General features: G+C 44.1%; 1 protein-coding gene across 4 annotated transcripts in view; it reads right to left on the bottom strand.

Annotated features, from left to right (window-relative positions):
• Positions 1-16,957, bottom strand: part of TMEM273 (transmembrane protein 273) — a 29,720-nt gene extending 12,763 nt beyond the window's left edge. For 2 of the 4 annotated variants that reach the window (XM_024210353.1, XM_024210354.1), the window contains exons 1-4: positions 16,899-16,957; positions 12,214-12,267; positions 11,006-11,116; positions 8,263-8,287 (exon numbers count right to left, since the gene is read on the bottom strand). In XM_024210353.1, the coding sequence (XP_024066121.1) occupies positions 8,263-8,287; positions 11,006-11,116; positions 12,214-12,267; positions 16,899-16,953 (245 nt within the window). In that variant the 5' untranslated portion in view covers positions 16,954-16,957. Of the gene's footprint in view, positions 1-5,151; positions 5,233-8,262; positions 8,288-8,717; positions 8,836-11,005; positions 11,117-12,213; positions 12,268-16,898 lie in introns of those variants that run through there. The other 2 variants (XM_024210352.1, XM_024210351.1) reach the window with 2 other exon arrangements.
• Between the last annotated feature and the right edge of the window lie 208 nt (positions 16,958-17,165).

Raw genomic sequence — 17,165 nt, 5'->3', positions numbered from 1 at the left:
TCTTTGTCTCTTTCTGTCAAAATAAATCTGTCTGCCATGTACTGTAGTTAACTCAAAATACTGCCAACATTAAATGTGCCCAGACATTTTTATTAATGCATTAAACTTGCATGATATTTTAGGCATTATAATTTACCAAGCTTACACCAAGATGGCATTTGAAACTGATGTGAGCTATTAATTTTTTTTTTAAATGACACCTTATAATTGTCAGCTGACACCGAAATGACTGTTTCGTTAACTGACAGCATGATGCCTAAAACCTTTTAGGCTTTCAAAGTATTAGTAAATATCCCATACCCATCGTGTTTACAGGCATCTCATTATGAATTTACTGCTTAAATAATGATATGTACCTGTGTAAATAAAGGGGCAAATGCTGTTAGTTACTTCCTAATGAACTGCCAATGTGATTTTGGGCTGCATACACTTTAAGGCATGTCTCTCTCACTGCTTATCTAGTGCTTCTGTACCAGGGATGTGGTACTTGATTCTGGAAACTATAATACCCGAAAGATGTTGACATATTGTGGGAAATTCAGATGAATTCTACAAATAAGTTCAAGGGGCTGGAATGATTGACTTTCAGGAGGAGTGGAAGTGAACTAAATACTTTGGCTGGTGTAAATTGGTGTAGATCCATGGACTTTAATGGAATTCTAATTTACCCCAGTTAAGAATATGGTCCAGGGATTGAGAGAAATTATTTTGTGTGAGGCATAATAAGAAGTAGTGGGTTGGAATTAAAAGAAAAATTAGGCTGAACACAGAGTTGGAGACACTTTATCAGTTGGATTAAGCTGCTCTACATCAGTGGTTCTCAACCAGGAGTACACGTACCCCTGGGGATATGCAGAGGTCTTCCAGGGGATACTCAACTCATCTAGATCAGTGTTTCTCAACCTGTGGATTGCAGCCCCCAGGAGGTCACAGGATGGGTTTAGGGGGGTTGCAAGTGCAGGGCTGGCATTAGGGGATGGAAAGCAGGGCAACTGCCCAGGGTCCCACATCACTGGGGCCCTGTGAAGCAATGTTCCCTCTAATTTTTCCCATCCATGTGCGGATTAATTTTATTATGTGCACCATATGTGATGTGTGGCAAGGGTGGGGCCAAGGGGTTCAGAGTGTGGGAGGGGGCTCAGGGCTGGGCCAGAGGGTTAGGGTAGGGGAGGATGAGGGCTCCAGCTGGGGGTGCGGGCTCTGGAGTGGGGCCGGGGATGAAGGGTTTGGGGTGCAAGCTATTCCGGGGCTGCAGCAGGGAGAGAGGACTCCCCCCAGCACTCTCTCCCTGCAGCAGCGCCTGGGCTGAGGGAGAGCGTCTCTTTCAGTCGCTCTGGGGCTAGGGCCAGGGAGAGGTGTTTCTCCCCACCGCAGCCCCGGAGCTGGGAGGGAGAGGCGTCTCACCCCGCGTAGCCCCAGGGCTGGTGGGGAGAGGCGTTTCTCCTCGCCGCGCTGCAGCCCCAGGGCTGGGGGAGTTGCCGCAGCCCTGCACACCCCAAGCATCCCCATCATCACTCCCACTTCACCCCACTGCCTCCAGCTACCACCTATTCCCCACCTCACCCCACTGCCATCTTCTAGGCCCACCTGTGGCCACGCCCCTGAGTGCAGTGTGCACACCTGTGTGGCTCTGCTAATTAAATGTGCAGCCCTTGGTGGCCTCCTGCGTGGCTGCGCAGGTGTGCACCTTAGAGGGAACATAGCCATGAAGCTAAGTTACCTGTTTCAGCCCTGACGCCTGAGGCTCAGGCTTCAGACAAGGCTCACAAGTGAAAAACAGGCCCAAGTATCACACTGAAATGTAAGTACAATATTTATATTCCAATTGATTTATTTCATAATTATATGGGAAAAATGAGAAAGTCAGCACTTTGTCAGTAATAGTGTGCTGTGACATTTTTGTATTTTTATGTCTGATTTTGTAAGCAAGTAGTTTCTAAGTGAAGTGAAACTTGGGGTACACAAGGCAAATCGGCCTCCTGAAAGGAGTATAGTCATGAGGAAAAGTTGAGAACCACTGCTCTACACTAACCCCTCCAGCTGGGTGATCACCAGTAACTAAATTTCAGAACTATTCATATTACAGGTTGCCTGTTATCCCGGTTGCTCTTCGACACAGCCCTGGACCTGTTGGCATGCACAAGCCAGGGCTGTGTGGATATAATTAGTATTAAGACTGGGCATATAGAACAAAAAATTATGTTGTATGCAGATACTGCATTGGTTCTACTCCCTAACCTACAGAGGCCCATACCCAAATTATTAGACTTCATTGAAAGGTTCAGGGGCTTGTCCAGATGGGTGGTGGGTATAATAGGCCAGGGGAGTGAGGAGGCGAGCTGTGGGCTGGGCGGTCTGGCAGGGGAGTGAGGAGGCGAGCGGCGGGCATGGAGTCTCGCGGCGGGCACGGGGGTCTGGCAGGGGAGTAAGGAGGTGAGCAGCGGGCGGGCGGGTGGTGAGGAGGTACATGGGAAGAGACGGCGGGGAGGGGCTAAGCAGGGAGTGGATGGAGCAGGGGTGGAGTGCAGGCAGAGCTGGGAATGAAGAGGTGGAACAGGGAACTAGCCTCCCCCAAGGGAAGCTTCACCTGCCACTCATGGATATACAATCCAAGGTGTTAGGATTAGCTAAATAGGCATACAGGGCCTTGCTTAGTCAGTGAGGTTTCCAATGGCAGCCGATGGCATTAAAATATCTAGGAATCCTAATCCTCAGAGATTTAAAGCAAATAACTCAAATCCGTTTAGACCTGATTATTACACAAGTCACCAATGACCAGAGTAAATGGGAAACTATAGTCCTCGACCTCTGAGGAAAAATAAACACGGTAAAATGGACGCACTACCCAGATTACTATATGTGCTCAGGGGTCTCCCACACCAAATACCCCAACCCTATTTTCAGAAAATCAGTGATCTCCTTAAAACTAATGTGTGGAGAATGAGGAACCACCCACACATTTCCTTTAAGAGACTTCAGCTACCAGTTGAACTAGGGCAATTAGATTCCCAAATCTGTGGCTGTCCCATCATGCCTTTATAATAAACTGGGCCGTGCGATGGGCATACGCTATCACAAATAAAACACCTACACAGGTGAGTGTCAAGAAGTAGCTGCCCTTCCTTTTACCGCAAACAGCTATATTAGACCCTGGATACTGTAGATACTATAATGATCTAATCCCCGCCATTCATACAGGCCATCAGTGATGGGCCAATTTAGTATGCCACCCAAATTCCACCTTCTTCTTGCATAGAGTTCCCAGTCTGGGGGAATCCCATGCTAAAAACTGGGGGGAAGATAAAGTGGAAAACTGGATGGAATGTGGCATGCTATATATATCCCACTTAATAACTGAAGTCCGGATTACACCACTGACCTCTCCACAACCCCAATACAACATGCCAAGAACTGCAGTATGGCAACACATTCAGATCTGTCATCTCAGAATTTGGCCTGGAAGCACCTGCGCTGTCCGAAGTGCCTGAACTCCTCCAGTTTTGCAGAGAGCTATACTATTTCCCCAGATTGGCAGCTATGCTGTGTGAGAGCCTAATAACACATCAAAGAGTTCATATAGTTGCAATGAGGCCAAAATAGACCAAAGAACTGGCAATCAATATCTCACCCCCATAGGGGAATACAGCAATCAGAAAAAGAAATGACCTTGGACCTCTCTTTATGTCTCATTCAACAAAAATATCCTCTTTAGGGGGTATTGGTCACCACAAAGACTTTACACAATTAAAGCTGCCCCCGAAGATCTATGTTGGAGGTGTGAGGATGGAGGAGCTACACTTGCATATGTGTTTGGGACGTGCCCAATTGTTTCAAGCTTCTGGGATGGCATTAAGACCTGAATTAACGTGGTCCTAAAGACTTTGCTCGACTTACAGCAGATACCTGCACACTGCGTCGTGCAAAGGGCAAACCCCAGAAAAAATTGACTCCGTCTGGGACAGTTTCCTGGCGACTAAAGATCCCTGCAGGCAGTCCAGATAAAAAGCAGGAGATAAATCCATATGCTCCCTCCCCATCCCCTCTCCTCTTAGGGTATGTCGGCACTGGAGCCGGAAGGTATCATTTCCAGCTCGAGGAGACATACCTGTACTAGCTGTGATTGAGCTAGCATGCTAAAAATAAACATGGAGCAGGAGGGACCAGCTGTCCTGAGTACAGTTCCAGCTGAAACCCTAGGCACATGCTCAGAGCAGCTAGTCCCCCCTGCCACTCACACTGCACTTGAGCTGTAAATCACACCTGTCAGCTCCAGTGAAAGAGCTCTCATATTATTTGGATATGCTCCAATAAGGAGAAAAGAGGTTGTGAGAGGTTTTTTGTTTTGTTTTGTGAGACTGATGCAGAAGGCAGAGAAGAAAAGTGTGAAATTGATTTTACATTTGGCATTTAAAATCCAGGCTTTCCCCAGTGGTATCTAGCCATCAGAATTATTTCCTCTTCAACACTCAGCACACTTTGGATAATATATACAGTTGAGTGAATATTAATTATGCAAAATGCTATGGCATACTGATATAGCTTGGGTAGTATGGTGCAGCAACCATCTGATACTGGTTTGGTGGCCTCAATCCAGTTGGCAATGGTCATGACAAAACCATTATCGCAATTGCCTCCCTCTCTTTGTTTGCAGCCTCACAGCCAGGCCAGGGCCTCAGTGACACTATTTAACTCTCATATGACACTTTTCACCTGTAGGTCTCAGAGCACTTTATAAGGAGCAAGGTCATTGTCCTCATTTCCAGCTGAGGGAACTGGACATGCAAGCTAGGTTAGTGACCGACCCCAGATCTGAAACTCCCGCATCCCAAAATGCTGGGAAATGTGACCGGACCCTGCTTCCATAATGTGAGGAAACAAAAGCCTGGATTGCAACAGCCTTGAACTCTGGGACAGTCAGGATAGGAAGCTGAGCTGTGTGACTCTCACCCATTCGGTTTGTAAGTGAACCTGCCGCATCCTTCCAGCCTGCAGGGAGAAACTCCCCCATCTGTCATGCATGTGTGTGTACAGAAAATATTTGATTAAATTTGAGAAAACTCTGATAGTTGATAACTTTTTGAACTCTACTTGCCCAGAAGTGATTAACAAAGATTCTCCCAGGCAGTTCAGAGGCTTTGTCCCATATTCTGGCGGGGTCAGGCTATGTCACTGAATCTCTGACATGTGTGCTGCTCTCTCTGGTGGCAAAGGAAAGGCCGGCTACACTTGTTCCTATCCAGAAGAAGGAACATAGGTGCACATTAGCTCTGGATGAACTATGGTTTTCAGTTGAGTTTGGATCTTAACATGAGTTATAGGCCTAAAGCATGCGACCAAAAAGAATGAGATCACAAGAAAGAGGCATTGTTTGTGCTAAACTTGTAGTGACCCTGGAAATACCAGTGTTATCTGATTTAAGGTTTGGGTTGAGGTAATAGAAATAAAGAAAATATGGTTAATTGGGCCCCAGGTGCAGTAAATAATTGTTTTGTTTAGTTTATTATAAAGAAATGTATAGTTTAGGAGTTAGAAAGGAATATGGCAAAATGAGATAAGAAGGAAACCTTGAGAAGAAAGGGGCCCAGCCATGTATCTTGTCTTAACAAAACCAGAGGGCAGGATTCCACCGTAAAACTCCTAGCTTTAGCTAAGGTCCAGTAACTGGCAGTGACATCACTTGTGTATAAAACAGCCAGGTTTTCTAGGGGCTCTTTGTCAGAGCTTTTCCTTACCCCTCTGGATAGGGAGACCAGATGTCCCGATTTTATAGGGACAGTCCCAGTTTTGGGGTCTTTTTCTTATATAGTCTCCATTACCCCCCACCCCGTCCCGATTTTTCACACTTGCTGTCTGGTCACTCTACCGCTGGAGGACGCTGTGATGGGACGGCACCTCCCAGGCTTGATCCTGTTGTGGGTATTTTGGCCAGTGCTTATAACTGAATTGCTGTTGGGTACAGAATATGGGTAGATAGGCTGAGTCATGTTAATCCTTAATAAACTGATTAGGTGCTGAGCACTCTGGCGAGGTACTGAGTTCCGCTGACTCCCGTTCAAGGCAATAGGAGATCAATGCCTCCCAGGACTGGGTCCATAACGTTGCACTGCAGCAGCTAAACACTAAAAAACACCAATCAGGTCATGCCTACCCCAGCCATTGAAGGATTGTTATGGTTGTGGGGTGGATTCAAGCTGTAAATGGTCAGCAGAGAATACCCCTTGTGGAAGGCAACACCTTACTGGCATAAAGCCAGCATAGCCAACTCTGGTGCCAGCCAACCCCCCCATCCCCAGAGTAGGGGGCAGTCTGGGGGCTAGTGGAGCTCCACTCTTCTGATTCTACCCTGGCATAAGTTACAGCAACTCCTAAGTTGCTCTAGCAGATACTGGAGCTGAGCTGACACCGAATCAGGAAGCCTTAACTGGCTCCACAAAGCAGAGAATCAAATCTTCTGTTTTCATGGGTTTTTGTCCAGTCCGGTTTTAATTGTCCCAGGCAATGGAGCTTCCACAATTTGCCTTGAGAGCCTATTCTATAGCCTAAAAGTTCTCACACAAAAGAATCTAGTCTTCTGAGGGCTGTAATACTTTGGTCTCAATTCTATTGCTGGGTTTGGTGCACGGATGCTGGGTGGTGCTAGTGGCTTGTGATAGACAGGAGGTCAGACTAGATGATCTGGTTGTCCCTTCTGGCCTTTAGCTCTATGACTCACTCTAAGGAACATAGGAACTGCCATGCTGGGTCAGACCAAGGGTCCATCACGACTATTATCCCGCCTCTGTCAATGGTTCCACCAAACAAGGACATTCCACTAGAGAAATAGATCACATTATGAAACAGGCCATCAAAATATCTCAAGAGAATCTGCTTCAATACGGAAATAAAATCTTCTCTGACCACATACTCCTCGCTCCTCCCTTCCCCTCACACACACACTGGAAACCATACTGGGTATCATTAAAATTTCTTCCCATACTCAATAGGGACTGCATCCGAAAAGAAATCTTATGGCCTTCCAGTCTTGCAAAGTTCATCATCAGAAGCAAGCTCCCCATAGACCAGGACACACCAACTCAAGGCAGTATCATACCCTGCCAGTACAAGATGCAAAACCTGCCGACATATCTCCATTGCTGTGATGATCACCACACCCCACAACATTCTTTCAAGATCCGTGGATCTTACACATGCCTATCACAACATTGGTGTACCTCATCCAGTGCACTAAATGCCCCAATAACAACTATGTGGATGAAACCAGACAATCACTATGCTTTCCAGTGAACTTGCACAGAAAAATTATAAAAGACAAAAACACCCTTATCACCTGTGGGTGATCACTTCTCACAAAGCAACCACTCCATAGCTGACCTCTCAGTTCTCATCCTCAAAGGAAACCTGCACAACATCTTCACAAGATGAGCCTGGGAGCTTCAATTCATAACTCTGCTGGACACTCAAAACCGTGGACTTAATAGAGTTTTATGGTTGTATGGCTCATTACAACAATTTGTAACACATCCTGCTGCCTGCTAGCCCTTAATTGCTCACTTCATTGTAAGTGGTCTCCTCCAATATGTGTGAACCCCTTCTGCTTAACAATCTGTCCGATCTTGTATTTTGCCTACCTTGTCTCTCTCAATTGTTTCCATAGCAGTCAGGCACCCAACCTGTTCAGGCTCATATGTCATTCCCACTAGGCATCTATCTGCATATTTAGGTGGCTAAATAGAGCTGGTCAGAAAATTTTCTGTGGTTGAATGAAGTTCCATTAAAATAAAAATGATTCACAAAACTGTGTCAATTTTGCTGAAATTTTGTTTTGGAGAAAAAAAGGGGGGAAAGTCACATTTCAACATTTTCAAAGCAAAACATTTTTATTTTTCCTTTCAAAAGTTTGGTTTGAATTTTAGTATTTTGTGTTATATTAGATATTATAATATCATAGGAAAAATTCATTTAGATTCTGATTTTTTTTTAATATATATTTTTCTTTTGCAGAATTTTGAAATTTTGGGATTTTGTTCCTAATCGGACTGAAAAAATTCTCAGCAAAATGGAATTTCCATTCTCTGCACAACTCTACTAAATGCCTTTGGAAATCTCACCCTTAGTGACTTACATGCAGGTTTGTATCCTTTATATATTTCTATCTAAAGCACCGTCACTGTTAGCAGTAATACATGTAGGGAGAGGGGAATTTGAACTTTACATTTTGCATGCCAAAACACTATAGAAACTGCTGACAGCAATGACCCTTACCTTTTATCCACTCTGTTGTCTGAATCTGAAGAGAGGACAATAAGAAAAGGTGGTTATGTGAGATACCAGGGATAGAACTGACATCAAAGGGACTGTTGTCTCACAATGGATAGCAGGATCAAGCCCAATATAAACTATAATATATTATAAAATTCCAAATTCTTTCTGAACCCTTTAATTTGGAACATTTGATATTCTGCTTCATCAAGACTGCGCATGAGCTAATATCACAGTTTATCAGCCCCAAATGCAGTGAAAAACAATTCTGAGAACAAATACGTGATGATCAGGGAATTAGGAGGAATGGACATGATTCTTTAAAGCTGTTATATAGCAGCAATAAGAGAAATTTAGGCCTCCCCCCTTAACAGCAAATCTTCAGTGTCTATACAGAGTTAAGTTCTCCTTTAAAAGACCCATATTTACACTAAATAGCATAGAATCAAGTTACCTACCTTAGAAGAAAGGGGTGAGACCCTAGCAGGATCTGACCCTGTGGTTTCAGACAGTCTATTGCCACTCTGAAGGTGATGCCACTAAACCAGTGGTTTTCAACTTGTGGTCCGCGGACCCCTGGGGGACCACAGACTATGTCTAAGGAGTCCGCAAAAGGTTGTCATTATCATACAGCTGTGGTCTTAAACCTGTGGGGCGTGGGCCACAGACTGTGTCTAAGATTTCCAAAGGATCCGCACCATCATTCAAAATGTTTTAGGGGTCCGCAAATGAAAAAAGGTTGAAAACCACTTGCGTTAAGCCCCTGTACTGAGGTAGGTGGTGGGACTGGTGTTGGAGCTACTTGTCCTGCAGTGCTATTGACCTAACAGGCTTAGGTGGCTGCCACGTTGGCAAAGCCTTTACTTCTGTTGATTGCATGAGGATTACCACAGTGTTCGAACCACAGAAGCAAATGTTTTCAAATGCAGGCTATGGATGGCCAAGAAAATACCAAGCCATGCTCTCATTCTTTCTTTCTGTGAACATTCCAAGGTCTTTCACAATATTTTCCTTTTTAATACGTGGCATGGTTTTCATGGCACAAACTGGCTACCTGCTTAAAATTTCCCTTCATCTAAACAGAGGCTAGATTAGCATCAGTTCCCTGCATGACTGACAAATTGTGCTTCGCCTGCTACTGGGCATGTAAATGTCCACGTGGAATTAATCACAGAAATGTCATCAAAGAGAGTACCTGCTTGGGTCCCGGGCCGCACAATAATTACATTTCCATCAGAGGCGGGGCCTTTTATCTGTTTTTCCATGATCATGTTACATGAAATTGCATCATGACTCCATTTTGTGCTATAATGCAATTCAAGGTGCCTTTTTTTAATAGAAGGTGGCTTGGGAAAGGTATTAAAAATCAATATTTTGTAATTCAAGACAACACAAGTTTTCAGACTATGAGGCTGAGAAGGTTTTTTCCAAGGATTCCCTCAGCTCTAGGGTATCTGGATCTGGGATACTGGTTGAGACCCAGCTCTGCAGTGCTTGGGACATAAGACCTCCAAGAAAAATCCCCTCTAACCCATGCTCTGGCTATTGGAGGTGCTGACAAGTAAAACTGAGCTTCTGAGATCTTGTACTTCTTAAAAATCCCACGGGTCTTTTTGCAAGAGTAGGGCTGTTAAAACTGGTATTCTGGAAAAATTTCAATCTGGGTAAATATTTTCTGCTGCCCCATCTCTCACTATAGTTGCAGCAGGGTTTGGTATTCCTCTTTATTCCTTGCTCTCAACTGCTGTGGAGCGTTGCTGTGCGCTGTTATCATGTCCTGCACCAGAGCTGATTGCATTTCAACAGTGGGAGAAATTATCTCTTTCTTTACTCTGTGTTTTAGTTCGTAAAGCGTTTTGGAATCCAGGTTGAGAGGTGCTCTGTGCAGAGGATGTATGCCAATGAGCCACAGTCTGCCCCCAGGGAAGTCAATGGGTCAACATCTCCCCACAGGGAAGTGAGTGGGGCAAATTATGCTCTCTTTTAAAGTGCTGTATATTCACATGAAAGGGGGCAGTTTCAGCTCAGTTTCACTTTAAGATTTTGGGTTTGAACTCAACACTCTGGGCGGCCTATGAAGCCGTGTGGTCTGAAACCAAAGGAAGTGTGGGTCCCAAGAGCTATGAAGTCAGACCACAGAGCTTTTCTCTGCCCTAAATAATACAGCCAGTAAAAGCTGCATCAACTGGCATCCCAGAGAACCCAACAGCATTTTACAAGCCAAGGTCCTGTTCCTGATCTCATTAGAAGTCAGTGGGAGTTTTGCCAGGCATATACCTTGATGGAAGTTACAGGAATCAGACAGTGCCTTCTGAGTAGGAAGGCTGGAATCAGTACAGTGGGGGAAGTGGAAATTCTGGTCAGGATGCTTGTGCAGGCCCCTACTCATAGCTAACATGCCATGGGATCTTTAATATACATGCAGAGCAGATAGAGCCCTTTTAAAAAAAAGTCTCCTCCAAAAGATGCTTACACAATATGGAATGTGATTTCTTTTCCTTGGAAAGCTGAGTTGACCATGTCACGATTCAAACATGGGGGTCTATGGATACCAGGGATTTCAAATCTGAAATTCACACCCCTTTTCAAACACAATTCCCTTTGCAGCTCCACCCAGCAGATACTCTGCTTTTATACACAGATCTACTCTGACCAAGGGAGCAGAATAATGGAGTTTAGATTTGCTCTGTTGATGGGTGAGAAGAATTTCCCTCTAAGTCAGAAAGCAAGAGTATGTTTCTCTTACCTACAAAGTCATTGTCAATCAATTGCCTTTTGATCATGCAGATCTTTAGTGCTAAAAAGCCAATTGCTAGGAAGACTCCCAGGGTAACTCCTATGATAACATACTTGGGGTCTGCAAGGAGAAATGAAAATAAATCACTGAATACACATTATTAAATAATAAAATATTTGGTCTTTTGGGAGTGCAGGGGACATAGGACAAAGATTCCAAAATTAACCTGAGCCTTATTCTTGGCAAATGGCGGCTGCATTAATTCTCCCACTTTAGAATAAGTTGAATGTGTAGGGCTAGCTAGTGACCCTCCTCAGCCGCACACCCGCAGTGCTAATTCACACCTCCCACTCCCACAGTAGAACTGTGCTCATTGGAACTGGTGATTGGGGGACCCATGACACGTTGCTGAACTTTGTGAATCAGTGAGTAAATGAACAACCTTCAGTCAGACATGGGGTCAGTAGAAGAGCCCGCGTGGGCTAGAGATGAGGCTGGTGGCTTGTACTTCAGGAGACAACGGTGCTGTTCCTGACTCTGCCATTGGCATTCCATGTGACCTTATCTATTTGGATTGTAAGGTCTTTGGGGCAGGGACTGTCTGTAACTGTGTATTTTGTACAGCACATAACATAATGGGGCATCAAGCTGATTTGGGGCCTAGCTGCTACATTAATATTAATAGTAATTTTAAAAGCCAGGCTATGGCATCACTGTGCATAATGTCTTTCTGTTCTCAATTGTATTTCAGTTTTAATTATAATAATATTTCCTGGGATACTAGTAAGTGGCTTTGTAAAAGTCAGGAAGGCTTGGAGCCGTGAGCCCCCAACTCAACAACTCTGCTATTAGAATTTTTGCTGAAGGGAGAGAGAAGCATTTTTAGATGTGACTTACGAAGCACATAAGTGCATCCGAAGAAGTGGGTTGTAGCCCACGAAAGCTTATGCTCTAATAAATTTGTTAGTCTCTAAGGTGCCACAAGTACTCCTGTTCTTTTTACGAAGCACATACTGGTTCTATTCTGTTTAAAGATCAGGTTCACAGACTGTATATTGCCCCTGTTCATAGTCTTTGGGGTTCCAGTCTGCATTCCCGTTGCTCTAATTAAAACAAAAAGTCTAAAATCCTTGAAATATAGTTGTTGCTGTTACTGCATTTTCTTAGTTCCTGGCTCCCACCCCTGTACAGACGGTAACATCCTGAGATGGACTCACCTATTGCCTCCTCCTCGGATGTTCCAGAGGCAGAGACCTTTGCTCTCCAGAAATCTGAAATAAAAGTGATTTGACCTGTCAGTATATATAGGAGAATGTATTGTATCCTGCTAGTGACTGTACTTACCTGATAAATACAGCTGGAACGAATCATGCTAGGATACAACATATAAGCATGTGATCAATTAATAGCCGTACATAGGGCTTATAAATGGATCTAAGGCCTTGTAGAGCAGAGATGCATTATCAGAATGATATTTAATGGGGACATCCTTGAGGAACTGGCATCAGCCTTTCCATTCTACAAGTCTGTAGGCTACACGCATGGGAGACAAGTCTGAAATGTCGTCATTCCCACTGGAAACAAAAGAGAGATTCCAAATCTGATGACTATTAAAACATCTTGGGAAAGGCAGATCCACCAATGGCAAACCTTCCCAGGCAAAACATCTGCTCCAGTCCTGCCTAAACCATGACTCCAGACTTCAGCATGAGATTGCTAACAGAGGGGTCTCCTCTGGGACATTGTCTCACGAGGGAAAACGTGATGGTGCGAGAGGGAACTTTTCAGAACCCTCAGCTCCAACCTCCCACTTCATCATAGGGCCACTTGCCAAGCTCCATCCTTTCCCACAAAGCCATGTGCGGCCTACGTTCTGAGCTATCAGCTTTTGCAAAACAGAAAATATCCACTGTTTTGCATGGACAATTTCAAAGGGGAAAAAAATTAACATTTCCCACTAAAAAAAAAGTTCACAATTTCCCCCTGCCCCTCCAGATTTTGGTCTTTCATTGAAAATTTCTAATGAAATGAAAATTTTCTGCAAAAACTTTGGTTTAGGAAAAAAGGCCATTTTTGCTAGAACATTTCCAACTAGCGCTGCTCAGAATGACAGCAGTGGCACCTGACGGCATCCGGCACACAGACACTGAGATGGGATTTTTATGCAGATTTTAAAAAGTGCACGTAAGGAATCATTCCTCCTCACTGTGTTTTGCGAAGGGTGCAAGCTCTTGTCTCCTTTACCGAGATGCTAATAACAGAGAAAGGGCTCCAGACCTGGAGGCCTGGATTAATCTCAGTGATTGACAATGGATTTATGCTGGAACAAATCTAGCCCTGCATATTAAGGTTTCGGAAAATCTTGAGATTGGCTTTAAAAATCATGAGATTTTACGTCATATAAATGTCAGATTCTTTTCGAGCCCTCAGTGTTTAAATTTTAAAACTTTATTCTGCAGTCAGGAGGGCTGTAAACTTATTTTTAAAAAATTATTTGTTTTCCTATTGTAGTCACATGACTCCAGGAGCTGAGGCTTCATGAAAAACACCTATGATAAACCCGCAAGAGTGGACAACACTGCATGACCAGTGTCCCGGTTACAAAAAAGGAAATTAAAATGATGTTGAAAGGCTCTAAGGGAGGAAAGGGTGTGGAACACTTAGATTTTAATTTAGAAACCAAAGAGCTAACTTAATTCGCTTTGCTTCAGCATGTGAACTTATTTCATTATAAATATAAAAAAAGCCTTCCTTCTACCCATCCCCTTAATTATTCTTTCTGCTCATATGAAGAATGTTTTAAATTCAAACATAATAAAAGTAATATTGTATTACTTTTATTATCCTAATGATCATAATACAGAGACCTTCATGTCTGCTTTCTAATGGAATTAAACTGGTGGTGGATTATGTGTTTTATGGCAGGAATCATATTTTACATGGCATATTTCATGTAGGTCAGTTTAATATATAGAGATTTAATTATTAGTTTCTTTTTAAAAAGGGAGGGACGGAGGCCTCTGGAAGCCCATAGGAATTGGGATGATGCTTTCAATTCATACGCTTCCATATAGATTTGATTAAGATTTAATAATAGCTAGTGGGTGCTGTTTAAATACCATTTGCTTCTGAGTTTAATTTCACTTAAATATAAAACAATCGGGTTGTTTTCTTCCACGTGACAAGAGCTGTGTCATGGAGCCCACGTCTGAAACCATGTATTGCTCGCATGTTTGTTGCAACCCACAAAATCAGCTTTGGTTTGTTGAAATGTTTGCAACTTCTCAGCAGAAATGGGATAGAATGGAGGGAATAGCTTTGAATACCCCCCAAATTCTGGAGAAGTCCAGATCCAGCTTTACGACTGGCCGCCATCTCTATAATGTGCCAAACATAACTCACAGATCTGAATCCCCCATAATTTTGGAAATAGATCTTGATCATAACTTTGCAACTTTACAGAACTATCTCTGGTTTTGAGCGACCACTGGAACATTTTCAAGCATTGGGCCAACTGATAGTCCCTGGTCCCGTTCCCTTCACTACCCAACTCACGTGCAATATGCAATTTGCACAATAATGCAAATTATTTATTTATTTGTATTGTGGTGGTACCCAGGAGCCCGTCATTGATCAGGAGCCCCTTGTGCTTGGACAACACAGAACAAACAGAATAGAAAGATAGTCCCTGCCCCAAAGAGCTCACAATCTGTCTTATGAGAGTTTAACTCAGCAGCTTTAACTGAGTGTTGCTCTACGTTCTTGTTCAAACCTGAAATCCAGCCTGACATTCGTGTGAAACCACCCAACTTGAAAGAAAAGAAAAAGGTTTGACTATGTCATGAGCACAAAGAGTGAGACCTGCATTTCCAGTCTAGATGGATTGCATTTTAGATTAAAGAAAACAACAAAGAAAGAAAGAACAAATGTAATGTCTCCATGAGGGGACCAGAGCATCTCTGTCTGTAAGAACCTCCACTGTGGGTGCTCTCCCCATTCCAGCAGACCTTAAATATAAAGGGGCAGAATACAGAGAACAGAATCATAGCTAAATGCCCCCACACTGTGAACTGCTGCAATGTGAAATGGCCCCTTGTGTACAGCTCTGCTGGTGAATTTCACTGTGTACGTGTGTCCCTGGGCCAAGGTGCAGAGAAAACTAGGGCTCTGTGGTGCACTGTGATGTGCGGACTGGCACTGGAGGAAACATCATTAGTTCATCCCTCACATCTCGGTGCTGAACAATAACGTGAAAAATAAACCATGTCAATTGTTCCCACGTCATCATCTGGCCGGGAATTGTATCAATATGATGCCTCACCTCTCACAGCAATCAGCACTTTCTCCAGCCTCTTTTCTCCTGTTGTTTTCTAGTCCCTTGAGAACTTTTCCCTCTTTACCTTTTCAGATCTCTCCCTCCCTCCCATTCTTTACAGCATTCCAGCAAACAACAGATGGCCTCGTGGCATCTCAGTAGCCACCACTGGCATGTGGTCAATGCTGTTAATGCTGGGGAAAGCAAGTGGGTAGAAGGGGAGAGAGAGGCAGAGGCCTGGAAGATTGAGAGGTGCGGGGAAAGGCAAACAGCAAACCTTGAGTGGGCAGACAACTCTGGAGACAAATATAGACTATCCATGGAGATGAAGGGGAGAGAGAAATCCAGGGGGGATGGAAATCATTCCTGAGCTATTAGAAAAAGGAAAATATTTGGGCAAGGTACCATGGCATTTGCACACCAAGAATACAACAGCTAGACTAATGGGTTGGCTCATGAGTCAGGCACTATTGATGTCCAGGCAAACTGAGTCCTTCCTTCTTCATCATTATGGGCCATATGTTAACACATACCCAGAGACAGGAATCTGGGCCCCTCCCTAGCTTTATCTGCACTGGAGAGATGTGGCATTGGCTACAGCAGTACAAGTAACACACATACACCCTGTTAACGCCCCTTGCATCTTCTCCAAAGGACTTACAGTGCTGCATGGTGCCATTGCAATGGAGCAAGTCATAGTGCAGTGCTGTGTGGAGGGCAGTTGAACTAGAATGACCTGTGTGCACATGTAGGACTGCTGCAAATTGCACTGGGGTAACTCTCTGAGGCTGTATGAGGCTAATGAGTTTCCTGTGATTACTCCCATTGAGAAGGACGGCTGGGGCGTGTTCCCCTGCAAGGGCTGCTGCCCCCAGTAGCAGCAGATGACTCCCCAATCCCGTAAATCAATAGAAACGAGACTAATCTGCATATTGGCTGAGTGTTTTTGCATGAGCTGCAGGCTCTGCTCTGCCCCTTAGTAGGGCTCTTCCTCACAGGTCCCCTCAATGTGCCTCAGTGTCCTCATGTGTAAAATGGGGCTGGATAATCCTAGCCCGTCTCATGAGAGGGCTGTTGTGAGAGCAAATGTGCCTGATCCTGGCAGATGCTCTGAGAACACCCAGAAAACGTTATGTTCTGCATGTCAAAAGTGGGCATGTGAATTGCTAAGCAAGGTGTATGGAGAGGTAAGAAAGGGGCTTGCACACAGAATGCACATAGACTATTGCTTTTTAATTACACTGTAAGTGAAATCCCTAGGAGAACGCTCTGCAGCCATCAGCTATCTCACCAGCCAAGAAGCAGGTATGTAACTGAACTGTGCCTTTTGTTTTGTCATGTCCGATCCCTCATATATCTGCTGCACTCCGGCTATGAAACTCTGTCTAGAAAGCTCAGCGAAGTAACACCACCCCCTCGATAAATATTCCCTTTCCACTTTGCACAGAAATAAACTTTAAAATCCAGCACACACACAATCTGGCTGAGAAATAAACAGCACCAGCACGATCAAGAAATAAACAGTACAGCAGCACCCCATAGCTTAAATATTTAGCCTGTGGAAAGGAAATACATTGGATCACTTACATAAGAGAAGCAGAAACGTAGTTAGGACAGGAATCCAGCTTGTCAGGAAGATCATTGTACCTTTCAGTGACCCAACAATTTCACCTAAGCTTGCTGGATTTCTTTCTTTTGCAGTGTGGAAAAACAACCACCAACTCAGGTCACGTGTTTGTGATAGGAAACAGCAGCCACATCCTGAGTATCTGTGTGTTTGCAAATATATCAGTTCCCTTTTTTGGATTTAAAAGGTAGCAATAATGTCCCTGCTTGAAAGTGTGGCGTGGAAAT

The sequence above is a fragment of the Terrapene carolina genome, unplaced genomic scaffold (assembly GCF_002925995.2).
Source record: "Terrapene carolina triunguis isolate 2854851 unplaced genomic scaffold, T_m_triunguis-2.0 Scaffold402, whole genome shotgun sequence".
Taxonomy (NCBI): domain Eukaryota; kingdom Metazoa; phylum Chordata; order Testudines; family Emydidae; genus Terrapene; species Terrapene triunguis.
This window is presented reverse-complemented; position numbering and strand designations above follow the sequence as displayed.